Genomic DNA, 13,430 nt, shown 5'->3' with positions numbered 1-13,430 from the left:
TTCTCAATAACTCTTTTTAATTTGACACAATATACACCTGATGTAATGTCATGTTTAACAGAAATAAGTTTTCCCACCAGAGTTATCCCTGTTCTGAAATCCAAACATGCACACATCCTTGACAAAGGCCTGGATTTCCTCATCCTTTTGAACCACATTGTCACTCTTGTAGTAGATGTGCACGATGTCTTCTACAAAGCTGTGAAGGTACCACAAATGCATGGTTTAGTAAGAATTCACACTGGCTATCAAAGTCATATTTTTTTTTTTACAAACAATACAAACAGAAGGAAGGGCAGTCTGCTCTCCTTTAAAAACAAAAAAGGTTATGATTATTACCAGTACAATAGAAAGGAGCAGAATAGGAACTGCTTTCCAAAAGCTGTTGCTGTCCCAGTGGTCTTTACTGAATTCACAACACCATTCTGCTGTTTGTTCTATGGCAACATCTGACCAAAGCATTTATACCTGCATGTTTCTAACGTGCATGGTCATCACTGGCAGTCATCTTACCTTTTGATGGCCTCCCAGACCTTATTTCCATCGTCTCTGTAGAAGTAATCAGGAAGGTCCTCCATTCCCCTGGCTTTTATGGTTTCTGGGAAAACCATCGATTGGTATGTGAATGTCTTCATGGCCTTCTGCACCAGCTCAACAAAGCCTTCATCACCAACCCCATTGGCCTACAAATCCAGGCACATTGTGACATCACTTGCTAGCCACCTCTAAAACCAACATTCACTGTGTAATTCACTGTGAAACTGTCGTTTGAGCAGATAAAAACCAAGGCCATCCCAGCACTGCAGTGAAACAGCGGCTGCGAACACAAAGAAAAACTTTCTTCGGTGAAAACATCTAAGAAAACATAGAGGATGGACTGCTGAGAATTTAATTCTAGTATTTGCCCCTTCCTGATTTCCTCCATTATTGCAAATGTATTTGTTTACTGTCTACCTGTGTAAACTGTCACTCATGAAGTACTTTAACATGCTTAACGATGCCCTGAAATAAATAGATGGAGGCCTTGTTTCACCTAATGCGGGTTGCGTGCCCCTTAAATGATATCGTACCAAAAGTCAAGTTTCGGCAGAGATTGCTGGCACAATAAAGGTTAGTGACAACATAGAGACCGAAAAAAACGCAGAGAACATTTCCTGAAACCACCTTCGCAAAGAGGGCGTTTTTCCCGATGAGCTGCTCCCTGGCTTTGTGGTTTATGGCAATGGTGAAGCGGATATGGGGTATGATCAGCTGTGAACAAGTGAAGAGACGTTACAACAGCACTAGATGATAATCAGGTCAATTTATCATCCTGTCTATTTTAAAAACAAAGGGCAGGCGGACACTGGATACTGGAAAAAGGTCAGGAACAATAATCAAAGCAATAATATCTGTGGTTCAGTGGATTAATATCGCCTTCAACAAAATAAAAAAAGGAATATTTCTTATTTTGAAAACAGCCTTTTTTAACCATACTGTAACCCACCACTAAAGATATGAACATCTGTTACCGCCTGATCAGTCAACCTGTCACTTTTCTTTGATTAAGTTTTTGAAAATGACACTCATTCTCAATGTGCTCTTGTGCTTATGTACCTTGTACACAGGATGGACAGCTGGGAGGTGGCGGAACATGGCTATCCCGAAGACCTCGACGATCAGGTGAGTGCGCAGGAGGTGCGTGACGGTCTGGTGGACGCTGAAGTCGGACGATCGCACCCACATCTTCGCCAGCGTCCAGTCACAATCCTCATCATTCGGGAGGAAAATTGGACTGTTCTCCCCAGGATTTTGTCCCAGCTGTTAGAGCAAAGCAGTTTCTTACAGCCATTAAATGCTTAACAATTCATAACAAATTCTGATTCATTACTAATTATTATTCATTTTTTAAAAAACCTAAAACCAAAAAGGTGGCATGACATTTAATCATTTTTTGGCCTTGACCGTCCTCTATACCCGAAAAAAGTTAGCATTGTTAGTCTGATGCCCTGAATATGGGATTTTTATGGTCTTCTGGCAGTTACTAAGCCACTCTACTGTAAATCAAGTGCCACTGCACACACAATACCTCCCAAAACAATGGTTCATTCAGCCTTCAATATTGGGTTCAAACTTCTTGTAACGTAGAAAACAAACTGGGGGCAACATTAGGGCAGTGTTCTTGAGCCTGGTAGGTTTTTGGTTTGATCCCTGGTCTTCTGAGTGTGTCAAAGTGGCCTTGAAATACACCTAAACCCCGTTACTCCCAATGACCTGGTTTACACCTTGTATGGCTGCCTCGATCGCCACTAGTGGCTGAGTGTGTGTGAGTGAATAAGAGGCATTCATTGTCAAATGCTTTTTGCAGTTGTTGCTGGAAAATGCGCTATATAAATGCAGTCCATTTGCCATTTTACTTTTGGCATGAGAAATGCTCTTTTAAAATCAGCCAAACAGAAATGCTCTTTTAAAATCAGCCAAACATTGGCTAAACATTTAGAATATGTTATTAAATGTCTTTAATAATATATATCTTTTTACAATTTTTTTTATAACATTCAATTAAATTAATAAAATCAGCACACTAACTATGTATACTACCTAGATAAGAAACCAAATGTCACTGCAGTTACTCAAAGCATACATTGGTCTTAACACATCCCTGTTTCTGTCTCCCTGTTTCTGTCTGTGAGTATGTGTGTGTGTGTGTGTGTGTGTGTGCATGTGTGTATATATACATATATACACAGACACATATGCCTGCATACATTTGCCATTCTCATTGACACCATTATGTTTTCAAGGTTTTACAACAGTTACACAAACTCACGCAAGAGCTATGCTGTTTTGACAACCAGGTTGTTAAAGGAGTACCATGGTGATTTTCACACTTTCTCGGTTTTATGTGCTATTTGCACAAGCGGCATTGAAGAAACACAATGAGTAAAGTATTAACTATGTCCGTTCTGTATTTTTGGAGAAATATGCGTTTTAAATTTATCGTCCTATTTTCAACCGGTTGAGAAAGTTGTCAACTTGGTGCGTCACGAACACAGTAACCACTCCCCTTTCCACGCCCCGTAAACCCATGGATAACTCGAGATCCATAGTTTGCGCCGCTGGCTTACAGGCAAGACAATGCAAGTATTTGACTAACGTTAGGTTTACTTAAATTAGAGTGCCTTTTAAGGACTATTAGATTATTTCTGGTTGTATTCATTTAGCTAGCTAGCTAACGTTAGCTAGCTAGGTAGTTTGCTTTCATAAGGAAATGTTATCGATAACGTTAGCTAGCTAGTTTGCTGTTATGAGGACGTTATAGTTGTGCTTTTATCTTAACTTGGCTAGCTAGATAGCAAAAATTATAATTGGATATAAGTCAACGTCCTTACCTTAGCTATCTATCGATACTTGATATACTACTAAGCTAGCTAGCTTGTGAAAAGTCTCCCAAAAATAGCGGGTATCATGGGGGTAGCTATGGTAACGGGGCACGGTCTGTCAATCATAGCTAACTGACAGTTCTCATTACCACGCCGAGACGGTTAGGGTGAACTTTTATAGTGGGAAATTTAGGCTTAGAAAAATACGTTTTAAAGTACATTGAAATGAATGAATAATAATAAAAAAAATTATGCACATTTGTTTTGTTGTTGCCTAAAGACAACTGGGAAGTGTCACGTTCAACCACCATGTTACTCCTTTAAAAGTTTCCTGAGAATCTCTATCAGACTTTGGATTGTGGTGGCTATAAATTCACAGCAGAGATGGTTAAAGGTTAAGATGTAGTTGAATAACCACAGTGGAGGGCACATACTGATGATAATAAGTTGAGTCTTTTCAGCATTTTTCACAAAGAGCAGTAATTAAATCACCTGAATAGCAATTGGCTGGATTTTGTTCTTGGTGTTCTTGTACAGCAGGCAGATTGGGGCAGCTAAATACTGAGTTGTGGATGGGTCTATCCCGTTGGGTGTGATATTTTCCATAATCTCATAGTCAACAATGTAAATGTTTCCTGCCTGCACAGAACACAAACAGAAAGGTCACTGGAAGACGTTACATTTACCATGACAAAGTCGAGTAAATTGTTAAACACTAACTAATCAAATGCCGTTTAGCTTGTAAGCAGTTTTAGCCAGACATCTTTTTTAAACCAGTCACTGAGTCACTGAGGTGTAGAATCATTGATCAAAATTTGCAGTCTCACTTTCTAAAAAACAGTGAGTTTCAGTGCAACCAGTTTGAACTTGTGTCAAGCAACTGTAGTTATGAGTATAGTCACAGAAATCAAGAAATGGGGGAAATATAAATCGCTCTATAATTTCTAGATTCTGAAATACCCCAATCAAAATATATTGCAGGTTACTTTGAGGACTCACCTTGATCTCCTCTTCCAGAGTGAGGTGTCGCTCCAAGCAGAACTCCACCATCTCATGGGTGACGGGGAACTTGGCTGGCAGCTTGGTGCACTTTCGGATCATCACAGGGTTGCAGCCGTTGAGAAACTGGTATGCGAACACAAAGTCCTCCTTCCAGTGCTGCATCAAGTACTCTGCAGAGCAGACGTGCCTCTGAGTAAGAAGCCGCCCTCTTGCTTTGCTCAAACACCATGCCTATGAGATGATCTCTACATATTACAGTACATATCTGATATGACCATTTTAACCAATACATACTGTATGAGGTGGCGAAGAACAAAATGCAACTACAGATCTGAAGCTTAGTCAATGTAAGAGGGCATTCATTCCCTTTGAAGGACATGAAGAGAACAGTCACGTTTGCTGAGATTTCTTGAGTGATCTGCAGAGTAGGTACAGTATATCTTCTTTAGGCCATGAAAACATTTTAACATTTACACTTTAAACATACGTGTATGTACTTTCTCGTCACAGTTTCTCCATGATGCTTTCATAATATGAAAGGCACATAAATGGAAGGCCCAAGCCAGGGAAGGTTTTATGAAATCAATAAAAATGTCCACTTTTCAGCTCCAGAATCCCAACCGTGGCCACATAGTCTAGCCCCCCCTTTATTTTCATTCACCCTCCTGCTCTTCCAATAATATACCACAACATTTAGGGGGCTTTTACATCATTTTTTGTTTTTGACAGCATTTGACGTGTTTGTGAAGCATAATCTTATCAGGCATATGATGTCAAACAATGCTTCGGTCACATCTTGGGGTGCTTGGGGAAAAGAGTGAAGTATAGCCATCCAAATGAACAAAGAAATTAGAACGTGCTTTTTTGTCATTGTAACTTTATAAATGGATGTATGTTTGCACATTATACGTGTGTGTGTGTGCGTGCACGCGTTTGTGAATCATGATCTTATTAGGCTACATGTATTCAATCAACCACTCTTAGAATGAGCAGAAATTTGAAATAATTCTAATGGGTGCACCACCTGGACCATTGGGCCATCTTAATGTCAACAACCAAACAAAAAATGTATGATTGGGAACTTTCTTGCACTGGAAACAAAACACAAAAATATAATTAAGATAAAATCTGGGGAAAATACAGTTTGGTGTAACTTGGTTTCAATAAATAAAATAAGCTGGGCTCAGAAAGGAGAGGCTCCAACCTGCGGGTGTGCTGGAGATCTTCACAAATATCTCCTTAAAATCATCTAAGTCATCCCAGGAGCTCTGGAACTTTTCCATGAATTTGTTCAGTCCAAGGTTCTGAATCCTGCTCGGAGGAAGCATTTTATTGGTGAAGTATCCTCTTTATATTAATGGTCAATGCATTCAGCCCTTTATTTTCTGTGTAAGGTCTTCTTTGTGCTAGTGCTGGTGCTGGTGCTAGATCTGAGATTGGCCAGGAATTGTTTGAGGATCCAACACCAGAAAGATGAATCAGAATATTATAACTCGGGATATTATACAGTTTTATTGTGTCTTATTAATTTTGTTATTTTATCTAATTATTTCCTGCTTTATTGTACCCTTTCTTTTTTACCTCTGCCAAGCACTTTGGGCTGCCACTTGTTGTATGAAAGGTGTAATATAAATAAAGTTTACTATTATTATTATTATTACCGACAGAATACCATTGAGACTATTAGTACATTAGCAATGATATTTAAGCATATAAAGTGATTTAACTGAGAATATAACTGGGTGGCACAAAAAATAGAGGACAGCACAGTTGCCAAGGCTAGTGTTGGACATGCCGCAGTGTGAATGCATGACATCATACTCACGCCTTATAGTAGTTGATGGTGAAGTCCATTATTTTCTTACAGTCAAGCTGGACTTCCAATGGAAGCTCCTTGTAGGTATGTGCATCTATGCTCATGGGAAAACCTGGTTGCCACTCTCTCCATCTTCAAAACGAGTAAGGAAGAACATTCACCATTAACCCTAGTTAGATTCAATGTCAGCATTTAGCAGAACAGGGCTACTCAAGTCTGGCCTTTGAGTCCAGTAGTGCTGCTTGTTTTCTTTTCATTGATTAAGGTCTGTCACTGACTAGTCAATGAATCCACTGACATGGAGTCTGGGGTCAAAATCAGTCTGATTAGAGGGGAAGAGCTGTGTAATTCCCATTCAGTAGGCACCAGCGCCCACACCACTAGGGGGCAGGAGGGAAAAGGAAGCTACAGGGAAATTGGAATGCTTCTCGATGTCACTGAACTGAGGACTGATCTGAAATTAATAAAAACATCAGGTTACAACTTCCCAATTTGGTTTTGTGACAAGTTATGTTGTGGGGGGTGGGGGAGGGGGGGTGGATGAGAAGGCTTTTGTTTATTTGTTTTTGTATTGGTGTGGGTGCTCTCTCTCTCTCTCTTGCCATGCGGCAAACGACGGTGTTTCCTGGAACTGCCGCGTCTCCCTACCAGGGGTGTCACACCAGCGGGGGACAGTGCTATATATAGGTTTTGCCATTTATGTTTTTGTTGCATTGACAGTTATACATATCTGTTCATAGGACAGTGACGTTTATGCATTCATAGGGCTCTGTGATATGCTTCTATATCTATTTGCTACTCAAAGATATTTCCCATTCTATGCAATATACGAAAACAATATTGTAACAGGGTTATTGTGAACAAAGTTTTCTTGTTCTGTTCCTCAGTGCAGATTTGTTATTTATCATGTTAGTGGCAGAGAAGTTGAAACAAATATGAACACGTCATGCTGTGATCCTACCTGTACGTCTTCTTCCTGGTTTCCAGTTCTTTGCTTCTGTGCTCTTTCAAAAGGCTGGTTTTGTCGTCTTGCGGCAAACGTGCTACATAAACACAATGTGTAACTTACTGGTTTGAATCAATCATTTAGTTTTGCTGTGCTGAGCCAAACCTTTTAGCTCAAACACATCAGTGATCTGACAACTTATTGCTTCACCATCCATTATTAGGTTTCATCAAACCAAACTGTCCTTGTCCTTAGTGATGGAACAGTAATACACCAAGGCCCGGTCCCAGTTCACCTCCTAATCACTCCGCCTACATGCTAACACGCATTCTGTGCGTTCATGAGAGTCGCCATCTTGTACAAGGGTCAGAACTGAGTGAGCAAAATTTCAGTGAGGGGTAGTAGCTGACGCTCAGCCCTCTGATGTGCCCTCAATAATGAGGACATTAAAGTGCTGGCTTAAAAGCAAGTTCTGACCCAGCAGGCATTGTGTAGCTTAATGCCGTTGCCAGAGTCTTGAAAGCATGGCAGAGCTAACCACATTTACATGCAATTTGACTGCCATCTCATGTCTTTTCTAAAGACTATTGTCATGGTCATTGCAGTATTGTCTTGTTTGCAAACAAGTGTTGTCTCAAATGATGCAAATTTCATGATCATTATTCAAATTACAGTAATCATTATTTGTAATGCAAATGTACCGCTTCAAAGTAGCTCACTGTGCAAAAAATAATTCTCTGTAAATTCCAATCTGTAAATTCCAATTCGGCAGAACATACCAAAAGTGCGTCCCACACACCTGCTGCTTTTTATGCTCCTTATCACCTCAATGCTTGCCCTCGCTTGTGAGTGGTCCTTACATCAGTGACTTATAATTAAGCAGAACTTGACACAGAGGGGGACTGATTAGGAGGTGAATTGGGACCGGGTTTGAGTCTCTGAAATTGCATACACCTACCCCGGCCATCTCTGAGGACCACTTCCTGGTCACTGACCACCCATCTGTAACAGGGGAACTCCAAAGTCTCTCCGCTTGGGGTCTTCACTTTGATGTACCTGCAGTACCAGTCATTTTTCACAATGTACTTCCTGTCCTCAATCTTCACCAGCACGATTTCCCCGAGGTCCTCAGCCACTTCAATGTCAAACCAGTCCACCTGAAGTCAGACAAAAATGATTGCGGTCAGGGCAGTGGTAGCAAACAAGGGAGAAAACGGCGACATCCACAACCTCAGGGCTCTTGACTCTACTTGGCATTTTGTTTAGCCTTCTTTTGTCATCTCCATTGGCAGAATTAGCAGACTTAAAATTAACGCTTTTTTCCATTTTCTCCCCAATTTGGAAGGCCTAGTTGTGTTCGTCAGCTCTCATTGGAGTAACCTCCACTATTAATTAGTGAGAGAGCTACATAAAATGAGTGGTTGGAATGAGCTCCTTGTGGCGTGCACAACAGCTAGGCCGAGTATGGGTGCGCCAGTGTGGGCCAGAAATTCTTTCCCACAGCCACCTCCAAGCTTTGATGGTGCTTCATTTGCACCCTCCTTATGTGCCTCCAGATTTTGGCTCTTCTGTTGCCACCCATCGTGCCAGTTACAGGGGGGTGTTGTGATCAAACAGGGTTATCAGGTTATGAAGTATTTTCTGTCATAGATAAACTGGTGTCCCTATAAGTAAAATAAAATCTTTAAAAAAAAAAAAAGTTTTTGCAGTGGAAGCAATGCGCTTCCATAATTAGGTAAAGTTAGGTTCATTTTCACAAATTTATTTGTGAAACATTTTAAAGTGAGGCAAGCTAAAGTGATGCTTTAAAAAGTTAATGCAGATGTGAAAAGTCCAGGGGTCAGAAAGTAAAAGTCCTCCCATGCATTTCGTCCACTCAGGAACTCAGCCAGCTGGTTTCACTCATTAGTTCACCTCCTGGCTGAAGAATTGTGCTAATTAGCAAATCCTGGTAAAATATCAGGGAGGACTTCTACTTTTTGAACCTGGATTTTCCACCTCTGATTAAATGTGACAGATGAATGTGTACTTACCGCCCCTCTTTCAAAACCATTGCAGAAAACCTTGTCCAATAAAGTTTTCTCACTGCATCTCTCTGTTCCTACCAAGGTGAGGTAAATGCGAGCATCCGTTCTGGAAAACAAGTCGTTACCGGTGGCCACTGTCACAGTGTAGCAATGCATCGCTTCTGTCTCGCAGTAAACACAGAATAAATCGTCTGAAATTACACCAGCTACAAAAGTTCACCGAAGGCTTCTTTTGTTTTCAGACAGTTTTATCCCTACAGAGATCTATTCCTTTGCTTGCACTCTAACCTTGCGTACATAGGCTACCCTCGAACCCTCAGAGCCTGAAATTTAAGCACTCCACTTTATATTTTCAGGTTTGTGTCGAACTGCGCTCAGGCTTAAAAGCACACCTCTTCCACTTTGCACTGTAATAGGACAGCCTTCACACCATTTATATTTACTGTATGAATGCATCATCGCCAGGCCTATGTAACTGACTCAACAAATCATTTAACTGTTGACCCCATGCCAGAATCTCTCTGCCTTCGCACGTAGGAGGGGTGAGGGGTTGGAAGGTGCATTCTATTGAAACAATTTTCTTGCCGACACTATGTACTTTGTGGTTAGAAGTTGAAGTTGATTTCAACTGCATTTGTCAAGGACAAAGTTACATGTTGATACCATAGGCCTGCAATGAAACCCCCAAATCCTTGATGCCAAATGCAATACATGTAACATGTAATGCTCATGTTGTGACTCTCCCGAGTGAAATTCAGTAGCCACCCCCAGTCATCAAAAAGATGCCATACACACTCTGTACATACTGTTGGCGGCTTTGCTCTAGCTCTCCAGCACTGTCCACTGGCATTTTTCTTTTTGCACGATGTAATTTTGTACAAACAATAAATATATTTTTGCGAGACATTCAATTCTGTCCATACACACAGAGTGCAGAAGGCACCTTAATTTCTCATCATTGTCAGTTTTGGCTACTGTACATGTACCTGCGGCAATTCTTAGAAAAGAATTTACCTGTAAAATGAGGGAATACATGTAAAGTCAGGTGTCAGGAAAATATATTCAAATGGTATTTCAGGAGTAACTCAACCAAGTGATACCATACCAGGGTTTCCCAACCCTGCTCCTGGAGTTCTTCTGTCCTGTACGTTTCATTTCAACCCTAACTTGGCACAACTGACTCTACTAATCAGTAGTACAACGATCTCTCTTGCTGTTGAATGAGGTGTACTTTGTTAGGGTTGGAGTGGAAACCAGCAGGACAGTAAAAATTTCCAAGGGAGTAGCCTTAAGTTTTATTCGCCTCCATCTCTGGGCTTTCTTTGGTTAAGAACAGATCGACCACACTTTAAAGTACATCAAAAAGAACTTGTATTTTGACGCAACAGAAATGTACAAAAAAAAATAGGGATGCAATTCTTTTGTCATGCAGTTTTAAGCACGTAACGCACGGGTACATAGACTCGCATTGTTTCTGGACATCAATGCTAACCGTTGGTGTGTGTAAGGTTCATGTAGATAGACAATTGACTAGATTGCCTTCTTTGGATAAGTAGCACATGGCTTCAAATGGTAGAAAGTGGTATATCCATGGACTGTGGGTGAGATAGCGCTTTAAAAGGGCGTTTCAGCGCTTGCTTAACCATCAAAAACCCTGTGGGGTCACGGCAGGAATTGGACTGTAGCAATGACCTTACTAATTATAGCATTAGTGATCAATTGTGACCCACGTAAAAGGAATCAGTTGGCCCAATACCCTGGGTAGAAGAACGAATCTGACACGGAGGAAATGTCAAACACAAAAGAAATCTTTGAGCAGCGGGGTGTAGTAGTACCTTCCTTCTACTCCCACATGGTGAGGAAGTCAATCTATTTTGCAGTTTCAAACAAATCCATATAGGCACATGTTGTGCACTGCTGGTTTAGCAGAACTGCTCAAGCTGTTAGCACAAATGGAGAGTAGAGAGATCATGAAACATACAGTTAGGTTAACCAGCTGAACTATTAATGCCAAACACTGGCTAAGCAGATACAAGGCAAATTCAGTGCCTGAGTACCCAGACTATTCAAAAAACTATCTGAGAAACTGCCAACCTGCTGCTCTTTCAATAAAACCATTGGCACACAAACAAAGTGCTGCATTGACACTGACACAGTAAGAAATGCCTCTACCTTTTTACAAATTTTAACAAGTTCTTTCATTTTTGATTTTTTCTGTTTGAGCCATTTATTTATTTTTTTAAACCTACAACGCTGTAAACCATTTCATTGTTACGATTACTCTAATTTAATAATGTTTTGTGCAAGTTATTATTGTTATATGTAGACCTACTTCCCATTGCTTAGAAAGGACAAAAGCATTGCTGCTAAAGTCAGCACTATAAAAATGTCTGCTGTGTGTCTGCGGTAGCAAGTGACAGTGTGGGAGCATTGCTGTCAATCATCATTTGTATTTAACCCTAAGGGGTGAGATCACAAATATGTGATGAGAATGTCCTTAACTGAACACTTTAATGCTGATGTAACAATCACTGATTTAGAATTTTGAAAAAATAATAATAACAACATTCCATAAATCTACTCTTCGAAGGGTTCATTAACAGTAATTCAGGTAGAGTACTAGAGAGTGATAACTGACTAACAACAAGACTCTCTCAACCTATTGCTGAGGAATGACTGAATTGCAGGTGAGAAAACTGCCCGAGATAAACTGGCGTCCCTACTTACAGTATGGGGGCTTGAGGGCCTGTTCCATAAAGGACTGTGAGGTGCTTTGAGATCCGGGCCCTTCATGAAAAGTGCTATACACGAGTTCCAGGCCAGATAAACAGCAGCCCTTGTCGATGCGTTCAGGCCCACTTACGATATGGTCTGTGCAATGGCTCCGGCTATCCCGCCGCACAGCAGGTTAACGTGGGTCTTCAGCACCAGGACGTCCGGGTTGTCTGAAGAGGGGCGTCCCAGCAGCTCCGGAGCGTGGGCCAGGCCCAAAGTCTTCAGGGTGCCAAAGGTGAAAAACAAAAAGCCTGCAGGAAAGATGGACAGGAAAGGACAGGAAAAAAATAGACAAGATTAAAAAAAGGGCCCCAAGTTAAAGATATGATTGTATATGGGGAATCTGGCAATAGATCTGCATTTGGGGAGGCACCATCACCTAAATAAAATAACGTGATTAATTGCGTTCTCAATGTTTAACATGCCAGGGAACAGGGAACAGGACCCAACAACAAACATTTATGTTGGGTGGGACATTTATACATTCAACAGCAATATAGCTGCTAGTGTTAGGGACCTGGGGTGGTGTCCAGAAGATTGCATGTTCTGTGCCTGGTGAAGAGCTATTGGCTGTAAATACATTTACGTATCATTGAGTTGCTTTTATAAATGTCATACTGTATAAAGGGATGTAAGGTAGGCCATGTCACCCTAATTAAGGGTCAGAGCTGCAAATTAATTACATTTGAAATAAGAGTAAAATAATGAATAAATAAATAAACAATTAATCCCTTTGGATACCATTTGAGAGCTCCAGCTCTCTGCCATTTTTTTTACAAAAACTTTCACTGATATTCAGATCAGAATTTTTCTTTCATATCTGCATGTCATGGCGCCTGGAGGCCAAAGAACTACTGGTCCCCCATCCTAGCCCTGCCCTTGTTCCTCCGGCTTAGTTTCCCTTTGTCATCATATTTCCTTCTCTCTTTCGCCTTCTTAAAATATCTCAATAAGCTCATCTGGAATAACAGAGTTGATAAGTCTTCCTTGAAAACATACATAGTAGCTAGCTAACTAGTTGCATAGAAAACCCGAATTCCATTGTTTAGCGTTTCTTTCATTCTTCTCTCTGCCGTGCACTTAACGTTGGACAGCTAACGTAAGCTAGCTAGCTGTTTACATAGCTTAAGCTATCTTAAACTTACTCTGTAACTTACAGAGCATTTATTCAAAACAAATATTATATAGTTAGTTTACACCAAACACCCTGGGTTCGTTAATTAATTAATCCATGATTGACAGCTGTTCTGGTCACTTATCTTGGTTCATGCCAGGTTAGTTAGACTGTGGCTGGCTTGCTTGAACGCCTTCTGGGCTCCCGGCTGTGAAGTTGAGCAGCTGTCCAATCAACACGGAGATAAGCATCGCGCACCAATCAGCGAGTAATTTAAGATGCAGCTCCATGGAAACACCCATATGAAACACCCGGTTTTCGAATACTCGGCTTTTTTCTAGAGTCAAGTCGTTCGCTTAGTTTAACCCATTTTTTTACAGTCTCTGGT

General features: G+C 40.8%; 1 protein-coding gene across 2 annotated transcripts in view; it reads right to left on the bottom strand.

The window, feature by feature from the left end:
• The window catches only part of LOC118218049 (polyunsaturated fatty acid 5-lipoxygenase-like), a 32,403-nt gene extending 23,094 nt beyond the window's left edge, over positions 1-9,309 (bottom strand). The window contains exons 1-11 of one of the 2 annotated variants that reach the window (XM_035400422.1): positions 9,160-9,309; positions 8,085-8,283; positions 7,142-7,223; positions 6,190-6,312; positions 5,569-5,675; positions 4,362-4,534; positions 3,855-4,001; positions 1,597-1,800; positions 1,165-1,251; positions 514-683; positions 78-199 (exon numbers count right to left, since the gene is read on the bottom strand). In XM_035400422.1, the coding sequence (XP_035256313.1) occupies positions 78-199; positions 514-683; positions 1,165-1,251; positions 1,597-1,800; positions 3,855-4,001; positions 4,362-4,534; positions 5,569-5,675; positions 6,190-6,312; positions 7,142-7,223; positions 8,085-8,283; positions 9,160-9,309 (1,564 nt within the window). The remainder of the gene's footprint in view (positions 1-77; positions 200-513; positions 684-1,164; positions 1,252-1,596; positions 1,801-3,854; positions 4,002-4,361; positions 4,535-5,568; positions 5,676-6,189; positions 6,313-7,141; positions 7,224-8,084; positions 8,284-9,159) is intronic. The other variant, XM_035400421.1, reaches the window with a different exon arrangement.
• Between the last annotated feature and the right edge of the window lie 4,121 nt (positions 9,310-13,430).

This window comes from Anguilla anguilla, chromosome 18 (genome assembly GCF_013347855.1).
Source record: "Anguilla anguilla isolate fAngAng1 chromosome 18, fAngAng1.pri, whole genome shotgun sequence".
NCBI classification, from domain to species: domain Eukaryota; kingdom Metazoa; phylum Chordata; class Actinopteri; order Anguilliformes; family Anguillidae; genus Anguilla; species Anguilla anguilla.
The sequence above is the reverse complement of the archived record's forward strand: the minus strand, read 5'-3'. Positions and strand labels throughout refer to the sequence as shown.